The sequence below is a fragment of the Thalassophryne amazonica genome, chromosome 7, assembly GCF_902500255.1.
Source record: "Thalassophryne amazonica chromosome 7, fThaAma1.1, whole genome shotgun sequence".
NCBI lineage: Eukaryota > Metazoa > Chordata > Actinopteri > Batrachoidiformes > Batrachoididae > Thalassophryne > Thalassophryne amazonica.
Window position 1 is genome coordinate 62083057 of NC_047109.1, and position 11935 is coordinate 62094991.

The window sequence follows — 11935 nt, forward strand, 5'->3', positions numbered from 1 at the left end:
GCTGTAGGCATTAAGACTATCCCATGATGCATAATATGAGGGCTACTTCCAGGCATGCACACTGACATGTGCAATCCCCTGATTTTTTTTTTGTGTGATCTGACCGAAGTCTACATGAAATTCCTAATCTAGTCCTCACCTCCAGTTTGGCATCCAGGTCTGCGTCTGATGCCACCACATGTTCATCCTCTTTCTTCCCAGTGACTTTGATGAGTGTCTGTTTGGTTTTCCAGTACCTCTGCTGGAACTTATTTACCACTGATGAGTCTTGGCTGTGGATAAAGCGGTCCAGATTGTCCCGGGAGTAGCCGCTGCAACAGCACAAGTTAGATCAATCCTGTTACTGCTGCTCTGGAGAACAAACATCCCTAGATAAAGCCAGTGAGCAGAGTCAGGAATCTGTGGACACAGCTGGTGTACTTACAAATTTCCTCCATCCATCTTTGAAGGCCTGTGGATGGAACACAGCAAATTACAGCAAAGCCGTATTGAGCAATACAGTAAAGGAAATTGGGGTCAGATGTAGCTTTTTTTTTTTTTTTTTTTAATGCTATGATCTTTTTGTAATCAATGGATGACCTGATTGTGGCACTTGAGAAGTAGTGGGAGGAATGGTCAAATTTGTTGAGAAATTAATTTAATCTGGCAGTATATCATTCATGGCTTTGGGACCTCTGCCTTTAAGACTGAGAGATGTCTTTGAAGAACTTATCAAGTCATCATAAAGTCTCTGAACAGAGGTGTTTGGCGTTGCCAATACCTTTGTAAGAGAATGAAGGTCCAAGTCTTTGTAATTCTGGAAGTACCAGGACCTTAATGTGGCTGTGAGATGTGGGCACCATTCACTGACCTAAGGCATCAACTGGATGTCTTTGGCATCAGGTCTCTCCAGAACATCCTTGGGTACTGATGGAATGACGGCATTCTGCTTGCATTTTGAGGGGACATAAGCAATGACATTATAGCCATGTGACACTATTCAGGCGGTATAGATGACTTGTTTGCCTCTCTGGGTGGTTGCCATCCAGGACCCAGGGTGGTTCCGTATTGTGATGAATGCTGTGACCCATGGCGCCAGCGCATGCTCCCAGACCTGCCTGACCTCATTTTTCTCAGCCAGATAAAACGTTTTTCTATTACTACATCCTGTATTGCATAACATGTACTGCATGGTGATACAAAGATGCTATATCACAAGCAGAGACACACATACAGTAGCACGCGCACATACACATTTACAGCTGAACTAAACAGGAACAGCCAAAAGAAACAAACTACTATAATGATGCTCTATAAAATGAAGGTGTGCTCCTTTAAAGGACTCTACTTTCAAAGAGTGCACAATGTCCAAGGACTGATGGAGCAGCCACAGAAATGACAAAATAGAAAAATTTCCATACTTCAATTAATTTACTCGCATTAAGTTAATACTTTAATAATTGCGGCAGCACATGTGGCCACTGGAAAAAGCCAGATGATGTTTTCTCTCTCAGTAAACAAAATCTATTCTGTGGTTAATAAATGTATTTCAGTGTTTTTATTAGCCACATTAGCACTGTGCCAAATCTCTGTCAGAGATTTGGCACAGTGCACACATACTGTGTGTGCATACACTAATCAAATGTGGAAATAATTCTATCTTTTGCACACAGCATTATTATTTACTTCTCTCTTAAATTGGAGCTCTGCATCAGCCACAGATGGGACAACATGTGCAGCATTGCACACCGTACTCTCCTGCTCGTGTTTCGCTGCGTGGAACAGGTGCACACTGTAATAAAGCTGTGCACTGCAGTTTTAAGACCTTTCTGCTTTGCACTGATGCAGTGCTGTGTTACACTGATCAGGCACAAGCGCATCATATCATACATCAGCCACTGTCCCCAACTTCAAAGACTCAAATTTAAATGTGAAGAGCAGGCGAGTGAGTGTTGAGCATACCGAGTGTGTAGGGCATGTCGCACGAGCGCCTATCACAGGTCCATGCTCATGGGACTGGCAACTGTGCGCATGGAGGAAGAATACTCACTAAGATGATTTTCTTCTTGGTGAGATTCTTCTGCATGCTCACATTTTATGGCTTTTTGGTGTGTGATTTCGATACTAAATTATATCCCTGTATTAGTAATAATACATATGTTCCACTGAGTTTGTGAACCGGAGCAACGTGGGATGTTTTTTTTTTTTTTTTTGGCCAAGATGTCGTAGCTGTTAAACGGTTATCGAAAGCAACACTCTCCATAGCTGGCAATCAGTTCACCCTATTGCGGTTTCAAATTCTGAAACCGCAATCTTGTGAGATCTCACAAGATCTCAGAGACGTGGCTTTCACTGTGGGATGTATATTAAAGGATTATTATCGATTGGTATATATTGGATATATACCAAGTGAGTTCTGTACTGGAGTACATTCATGTTTAACTTGGTTTTTCTAATCGTGCTTTTAGCTTCCTGGTTTGTACATGCCGATAACTGCGGGAAATCTCACTCCCATAAAGTCCTTGGTGGACTGCCTTCTATCATTGAGAAGTTGGATGTCTAGTAACTTCCTACTTTTAAACTTTGATAAGACTGCAATGATGGTTCTTCGTCCAGCGAGACATCAGCATCAGTTTGACCAGCTGGCGCTCAGCCTGGGTTCCTGTGTCATACAGCATACGGACAAAATGAGGAACCTTGGGGTAATTTTTGATCCCACGTTGTCTTTTGACCTCCACATCAGGGATGTTACTAGGACTGCTTTTTCCCAGCTGAGAAATATAGTGAGGATCCGCCCCATCCTGTCCATGGCTGATGCTGAGGCCCTGATTCATGCTTTTGTTTCTTCTAGACTAGATTATTGTAATGTTCTATTTTCAGGGTTAGCACAGTCCAGCATTAGGGGTCTTCAGCTGGTTCAGAACACTGCCGCCAGACTTCTGACACGTAGCAGAAGGTCTGAACATATCACACCCATTTTGGCATCTTGGCACTGGCTCCCTGTCTCTGTGAGAGCAGATTTTAAGGTTTTGTTATTGACTTATAAGGTTGTTCATGGACTGGCGCCATCTTATCTTGCTGATCTGGTGGAACTCTACGTGCCGGCCAGGGCTTTGCGGTCACAGGATGCGGGACTTCTCTGTGTTCCCAGGGTGAAGAAGAAGTCAGCAGGTCAAAGAGCCTTTTCATATCGAGCACCCACCCTGTGCAACAGTCTTCCTGCGACCGTGAGGCAGTCTGAGTCTGTGGACATTTTTAAGTCAACACTCAAAACCTATTTTTATTCTCTTTCTTATGGATAGTTTTTATTTTTGTTTTTTTCTTTTACTTCTGTTTTTATTTATGTATTTGAATTTCTTGTTCATTTTTAATTATTTATTCAATTTTATGTTGACTTGTTTTATGTAAAGCGCCTTGAGACGGCTTTTGCTGTGATTTGGTTCATTATAAGATAATTAAATTAAATTAAATTGTAATGAAAATGTGCGTTGCGACGGATTGTCATGGTAACTGGTCTGGATATGGAAAATACCAACCGGTAATCAGTCAATCAGTGCGTGTAGCGTTGCAACCGTATAATAATGTATTACTGTATACATTATATATATAATTTTATTATTATTATGGTTTTACTTTATTAAGAATATGATTGACATTTCTGGAAGCCTCTTTGGTGTCAGAACAAGGTTCAAAATCTCTGTCAGTTGCCAAATAACCGGAATTTAGTTAGCTGGTTTAAAATAAAAATATAGGTTTGAGTATATTTTTTGTAAAATACACAAAATGTTGGTTGCCGGCTTCTGGAAATCTTGCGCAGTGGCACCATTCTAATGTGATCCAGATTCGCAAAATGTGCGAAACACATACATTATTTTTTATTTTACTGTGAGTTTTTGGACTGAAGTTAACTGAACCTGCTCTCCCTTAAAGCAAAGTCATAATAAGGTGTGACAGTTTATTTGCATTTGCATTTCCCCACAAGTGGCTCCTCTGCAGGATGATTTAATAATCAAACATTTTCCCCACAGCTCGTCACGACTCTCGCTTTAATGTGACGCCATTGTACCACAACAGTAACAAAGACGCAGTGAAGATGCATAATAATAATAATAATAATAACAATAATAATAATAAAATAGAAGCGAATGAAACAGTGAAGTTACATATTTGTGTCAAGACTTTAGGGTTATTCTGCGCGCTGCAGAAGAATCAACAACCTGACTCATGGTTTGGAAACGTTTCTGTTTTCAGCTCACAACAGAGACCACAAACGCCGAAATGTTAAAATAAAAAAACGTGAAATAAGCCGCAGCCTGTTACAGACGTACCTCGCTGTGATGAGTGCAGAAAATGTTGTTTTATTGTGTATCCGTGGCGGCACGGAGGCAGGCAGACCGCAGCACCGTGTTTACACAGCTGCTGCAAACCAGCGCCGCATCCGGGTCACACACCGGTGACGTCACTCAGCCTGCGCTCGCTTCTGTACGCGGTTTAAAATTTGATATCGATATGTATGTGAAGCACATCGAAACAAAAATATGACATGATTAAAGTCCTCATTATTTTAGCATTTTGCTGAAAGTAAATTACGTGATCATAAGCATAAACTTACATTAATTCAATTTAAAAGTTGTGACCCTGAAAGCTCGACGTTTTTTTTTTTTTTATTTTCACAAAACTGAAATTTAAACCAAAAACTAAATTTAGTTTCTACTGAAATCCAAGCATTAATACTTAAGGCAAAGCCTTGACCGAACATTGAGGTAGGTTGATGAAAATATATTGTGTCGATTGTATGCTCAAAATTGCTTGGATGCAGGTCTTTGAGATGAAGGTATTTTAAATAGACTGACAGGATTTATTAATGATAAGCTATTGTAGGCTTTAATGGTACACATGAGTTTATTAATGGTATTCATGAAAATATCACTGCTAAGTAGAATATGAAGAACAGAAACTTCTATATTCTCAAGATCAGTAGATTTATCAAATGATCAATGTAATTTACAGCAACAGTAAATAATATGTTTATGTCGCCGACATTAATGAGCAAAGCTCCTTACCATCTTACCATGTCATTTAGATCCTTCAGACTTTTTTTTCCAGTAAAATGGTTCTGGGGAGCATTAGCATGGCTAAAGCTCTTCAGCTGGGGTTTGACTCCCAGACACCCCAACCAGGGCCCTCTTGACCCCCCACCATTTTAAGCATACAAAACACACATACAATAAAGTTAAAACAGCACATAAAAAAAACATGTCATGGCACAACTAGGCATTAAAACCTAGCTTTATTATTATTGTTATTATTTTGGTTTTTGCTCAAATTTAAAAATGTCTGGGCACTACCCACTACCAGTGGTGGCTGCTGAAAAAAAAAAATCTTGGTGGGGCTGGTGTGCCAATAGATTTCCCTGCCTAGTCCAGTACAGGCATTCAAATGAACAGTTGTAAAATTACTACATTTCCACAATAATAATTTAATGTCCATCTCAAAATCAGCAGTTTCACAGTTGACCACTGACATATATTAGGCCTCATTTATACTTTGGAAAGGAACAGTATCAAATACAATGCAACACTCAAGTTCTTGAGCAAGGAACATTTCACCATTTTATACCAATTACACACATAGTACACCAAACTGTACTGCACTGCCATTATCTACAGCCAAACAGATCAGAGGTTTTTCACAGCGACACCCCCTTAACAGAACAGAAAATATCACTAAATTTAGACTTTCAAAATATGGAAAAAGTCCTCAATTGACAAAAGAACATTATGTACTTACTACAATGTTCACACCACCTTCTAAAAAAGAGAGAGAGAGTATGTGTGTGTGATTGAATGAATGATTTTGGGGGGTTATAAGATGAGTGGGGGTCTGGGGGACTGAGTGATTGTATGAAAAGAGAGAAACAGCGTTGTGTAAGAGAAAGAGAGAATGTGTGTGTGAATTAGGACTGAAAGATTAGTCGAGTAACTCGAGTAAATTAGTTGAGTAATTCCAATAATTCGATTACAAAAAATGTTTGAGGCAAATTCTGTGCCTCAAAGCTCCATTTAACATTGTAGTACATATGCCAGGCATGTGTGTGGCGCTGTAACGTCCCCAGAAAACAAAACAAAACAGAAGACTAGAGCATGCGCATAAGCTGTGTAAGAGCTAATCAATGTAGCATCAAAAGCTACAGCTTTCCAACGTGACACAGAATGAAATAAAGCCTTTTAAGAGAAAGAGGATCCACGCTGAAATCATCTGAAGTAGACTGACTGTGCATTTAAAGCGAAGCAGTGTGTTTGCCTATTTAAAAAAAACACACGGTTTGGTCCACTGGCTGCTCTCCGCTCTACGTGCACTTTAAATCAATCAAGTTTATTCAAAAACTGCCTTTATTTATCCGAGATTCGATGTAGAAACGTTTTTCCAATCCTCACACCTTGTCCGTGTTACAACAGTCGCCCCGCTCCAGACTATTCAGCGATGCAGTTTGCACATTTTTTTCTCGCAGACCCAAGTGCAAGTGTGACCACACGCCTCTGTAAAAAAACAAACAAACTCAAAACTCAAACAGATTTGGCTCCATTTCTAAGAAGTGAGTCTGAGAGCTGGTTTTATTTGGCGTTGTGCTGCTTCTTTTCCACCTACCAAACTCCAAGCCAGAGCCGCCTACGTGAGCGCAGCCAGTGTGCGGCAGTTTGTGGTCGCTCCTTTATCCAAGGGTCCCCTCTCACCCCCCACAAACTGTGTCCCAAAGTGTTGGTGCTAATTTTTCATCTTTAAAAGCCGTTTTGGGTGCCATAAAGTCGTTTGAATCGGAACAGGAAATCACCTACTGGCAGAGGGATTCTCGGATGCTAAAAGCAGCTCAAAAATGTGGCATAGCCGTGCCCGAAATTATTTCCACCGTGTGGCGAAAATTATTTACACCGTGCCCGAAATTATTTCCACCGCCGCACCCAAAATTATTTCCAGCGGCGCTTTTCGTCATGTGGTGGAAATAATTTCCGGTACGGTGGAAATAATTTTTGCAGTCTTGGTAATTCTGTGTGTAGGGTGGGGATGATAAACAAAACCTGCAAATTGAAGACAGAATAAAAACGAAAATACAGAAGTTCACGTCGGCACATGTGTTTATCCTGTTTTTTCTCTGTCAGTGTCATATCTACAAAACCTTCGATCAGTCCACTCCTGAAAATAGTGAATGATAAAATATGCCAATTTTCAATAATGAAAATCACCAATATCGAGCAACTATCATGAATGTGAAATAAGGAGATCTTAAACTCCAATCACCTTTAAGTTCCTGCCCGACCGAGGCCGTTCCGTTGTGAATAAATTTAGACGGCCGGCAAAATGGCGCAAGCCGCGTACGATGAAATATCGTCCAGTTCATCTTTGCCAGAGCTGATTTCATCACAGGTTCTGGAACAGATGATGTCATTTGAATTAGTCAGTCAGATAGGAGATCTGGCAAAACATCGCTAGCTGTAAGTTTGCTGGGTCCGGTAAAATGTACACTGCCAAATAAGTAACCCAAACTTCGGTGGGTTTTTTGTTTCTGGCAAAAACAGCAGCACTTTCAGGGCGACCCAAGCCATTAAATTTGACAGTGCTGGTTGGCCAGATATTTATTATTTTTCCTTAGCAACCATAGACAATTGGCCATTTCACTGCACTTCAAGGGGCTCTTTGAGTGATCGCCCAAGAAGAGAAATGATGCATTCTGTTGGTGGAAATGCACTGCTGAATGAGCGTCAGTTGGTGGAAATGTTGTTTTAATAATTCAGAATCCATGTAGGCACATACTATTAAGTAAAACTAAATGACATTAATAATACTTTATATATATATATATATATATATATATATATATATATATATATATATATATAATAATTTTTCCGCTCCACATCTGGGAGGGTAGCGCCCGAGCGCCCCCTAATGGGCCAGCTGCCCCTGCCCACTATTTACTTTGAAATCTGAGACGCGTTTTCGATCTATTGAATCTGATGCACATCCGGTCACTTCGTCTGTGAAGTTTTAGCAATGTGCTTAGCAATGTGGATGACTGATCTGATGTGGAAGCAAACTGGAAGTGACATTGCTGTGACCAAATCTGTTTTTTTTGTTTTTTGTTTGTTTGTTTGCCGCAATTGAATCAGTTCTTCACCCCTGCTATTTATCATGTGACCTTCATGATATATATTACTCTGGAACAAACAGCACAAACAGTGTTGTCAAGGTCAATAAGCAGGGTGTTAAGAGAACATACTTCACCTTCACCCACTATGACAAAAACAGGATGAGATTGTGGCTCACAGCAATTTTCATTGTAAATAATGGCGAAATAATGAGATGCTTGTGTGTTTACATAAAACAAACACAATAACATTGATAAACCCAGATAATATATTCATGAGAGTTTTAGGTACAATATATGAGTTTAACCTTGCAATGTTGATGCTGCTGTCTGTGTCCAGTGGTTTAATTGCAGCGTTATCTGAACATCTCAATGCAGTTCTCAGTGTTGTTTACATCTTACAGAGCAGCAAACTCTAAGATTTTGCAGATTTTGTGAAACCTCAATAGGGCGAATGGTGATTGAACGGATACTGATCTAACGCAGAAGCAAACCGGAAATGACACCGCCGTGACCAATTCTTCTTCTTTCTTTTTTTTTGCTGCAACCAAATCCATTCTAACCCCACACTATTTTAGATCACATTATGTGACTTTCAGTTCTAGAGGTCGTCATGGTGGATGAAGCCGACACTGATCTGACGCGGAAGCAAACCGGAAGTGACTTTTCTGTGACCAAATCTTTTTTTTTGCCATGACCGAATCAGTTGTTCCCCACCCCTGTTTTAGATCATATCATGTGACCTTCGGTTGTAGGGGGTCCTTCATGGTGGATGAGGCGGATACTGATCTGACATGGAAGCAAAGCAGAAGTGACGTTCCCACCACCAGGTCCACATGGAGGACGAGGCGGATACTGAACTGACGTGGAAGCAAACCGAAAGTGACGTTGCTGCGACTAGGTCATCGTGGCAAGTGAAGCAGATGAAGCATGTGAACATTCAAAATGGCAGCACCCTTTGGTTCTAGGAGTCATCATGGCAGATGACACGGATGGCCTAGTTGGATTTATTTATTTTTGTCATCACCCTCAGTCAATGCTTGGTATAATGTCACTTCTTTTTTGGAACATGTTGCAAAATTACAGCTCATGTTAATGAAGAGGACATTATCTGGGGGTAATATTTTCTTTTTAAGACCATCTAAAGTACTGCGTGTGTGCGCAGCATGATGTTTTGAGATTGCCTGTGACTTGACTCACTTGCTTGATGCGTGTTCCCAGGACGTGCACCTGTAGTGGCTGCACTCTGCATTGTTGTTATGACTCCGCCCATTCACCCCCATCGGGGCGCAAACTCACGATCTCCAGCATGGGAGTCTCTCTAACCAGAAGGCTAAAACCCAGGGCTCTGGCCTTATGACCAGAGAATCCTTTTGAGCTGTTGGGAGTGAGATTTACTAACTACATATGCACAGCGACACCTGCTGGCCTCTGTTACATGCGCTAACATCCATAAATCAAGACTTTGAACTGGTTTGTGGAATGAAAACAAAAACTAGAAGCTTTTGGTATTTTGCTAGGAATGAAAATGAAACCAGAAATTTTATATTTTTTATGATCTGGAACAGAACCCTGTATTTTTTTCATTCTTGAAAATGTTTCCGTTTACAATGGCCCGGTGAGGATGTCGAACCCCATTAATGCTCCACACCCAAACAGCTGGTGGAGGTAATTCACTATGTCAGTTTGCAAACCACTTCTGCCTGTCATTTATTCTGGTTGTTGTTGGCAGGATAAAGCACTGCCATCCTGTGTTTCACGCTGAGAAACGCACCCGGAGCAGACAAACAGTGATGGATGTCTTTAAATACATTTATTCGGTCATTATTCTGCTTTTTCTTTTTGTCTTGGTGGATCAAATGGGCTTTATTTTCATTGCAAGCAGAATGCTGGTGGGAATATATTTCTACATTTAAAATAACTTATTTTGTGGGTTTGCACTTGGTCCATTATTTTGGTACCACAGGCTTCTCGTTGAGGCGGACAGCACAGAGCCCTGTCTTTTGAAAATACACAAATACACTGCTTGGTGATTTCGCCCCCTGGTGATGAGAAGCTGTATAGCCACAGAGGCACAAACAAGGCTCCACACAGGTACAAATCGCTGCACAAATGTGTGGTTCTTCCGTGGCAGGAGTGTAGCAAACATCACATGTAAGAACACATCCAATACACACATGGATTTTTTTTTTTACACATTTGTGGATCTGGTTACACATGCACAGATTGAAATACACACGCACAGATTTTTTTTTTTTTACACATTTGTGGATTTGTTCACACACAGAATTTTTTTTTACACATTTGTGGATCTGGTTACACACACATGGATTGAAATACACACACACAGATTTTTTATTTTTATTATTATTTTTTTTTACACATTTGTGGATCTGGTTACACACACAGAGATCGAAATACACATTTGCAAATACTTTTGCTGAAATAATGGCCCCATGTCTCTGCACTTCCATGAAAATGAAACTATTGTCCCACCATAAACTTGACAGGGAAATAGGTCTGTGCATGTGTGATTGTGTCTGTGACCGTGTCAAAATTGAGTATCCATTGCATGATCTGTGTCCAAATACAACTGACAAGTGTCCGAATGCTCGGGATAGACAACATGCCTCCTGTGTTATTGAAATGTTGGTCATGTGTCAGGAAGACAAACCAACAGCCTCAACACATCAGGGGTTCCCAGCACACTGTTGCTGTTATACAGTATGTCGAGAAATGTGCCTTAATTACTGTCACACTGATGATCAGGTGGGTGGGTTCGCACCTTCATTTTCAAGAGGTGGATGGGCCGGTGGTCTGCCTGAATGGATGCCATCCAGGACCCAAAACAGTACTGTAGTGTTGTGAATGCATGATGAACAGCATCAGCAGACATTATATACGTAGACAGGTGATTCTTAGACTACGGGCACTTTTATGTCCCTTGATCATATTTTATGAAAAAAAGAAAAAAGGGGAAATTTCACACTTTTATAGTTATCTTTACAATGAAAGTGTTTGAAGAAATTTGTCCTAGTAGTCTATGATGACTTTTTCACCTTTTTTCAGCATCATTATATGCAAATATTGCCGTTTTGTGCTTGTCCCACACCCAGACTTATGATCTTCAATGATAAAAATGAATAGTAAACAAACGTTTTTTTCTAATGTTTTAAAATATCTCTGAATAAAATCTCAGTAAAATAATCAAAACATAATTGGGGTATTCAATGTCATACAACTGTTGTGAATTTTTTAAACAAAATGTAGTTGTCCCACACTATTGCCGTAATTTCCACCACAACAATAATGTCCCTTTAAAAAGTTTGTATGAAAGATTATGTGGGTAGTTTCTATGGAGATAAACAGTAACATCAGAGCACATGTATATAGCGCCAAATCACAACAAACAGTTGCCCCAAGGCACTTTATATTGTAAGGCAATGGTGTGGTGGAAATTACATTTACAAGGCCAATAGTGCCCGTAGTTAAAGAATCACCCAGACGCCTCATGGACTGCCGCTGTAGAGTTGGCGTATCTTGGATGGGCCACTATTGCGCCCCCAGTGCATTTATTTGTACTGAGAAAGGTATGTCCCCAACTACAACAATCTGTAACTCCCCAAATTTTTACCTGATTTTCCCACAGTTTGGTTTGTTACAAACAGCATAAATTCAGTTATGATAGAGGATGCTGTCACACATTAAAAATATGTACTTTCCTGCTGAAAGACTTTGGGTTATGCTCTTTAACAAAGACATACAGTATGGCATATACATAAATGTATAAATTAATTTTATAGTTTAATAAAG

At 40.2% G+C, this 11935-nt stretch overlaps 1 protein-coding gene across 2 annotated transcripts in view; it reads right to left on the bottom strand.

Annotated features, from left to right (window-relative positions):
* ica1 (islet cell autoantigen 1) overlaps positions 1-4426 on the bottom strand; it is a 41376-nt gene extending 36950 nt beyond the window's left edge. The window contains exons 1-3 of one of the 2 annotated variants that reach the window (XM_034174310.1): positions 4308-4426; positions 425-451; positions 140-311 (exon numbers count right to left, since the gene is read on the bottom strand). In XM_034174310.1, coding sequence (XP_034030201.1) covers positions 140-311; positions 425-441 — 189 coding nt within the window. In that variant the 5' untranslated portion in view covers positions 442-451; positions 4308-4426. The remainder of the gene's footprint in view (positions 1-139; positions 312-424; positions 452-4307) is intronic. The other variant, XM_034174309.1, reaches the window with a different exon arrangement.
* Between the last annotated feature and the right edge of the window lie 7509 nt (positions 4427-11935).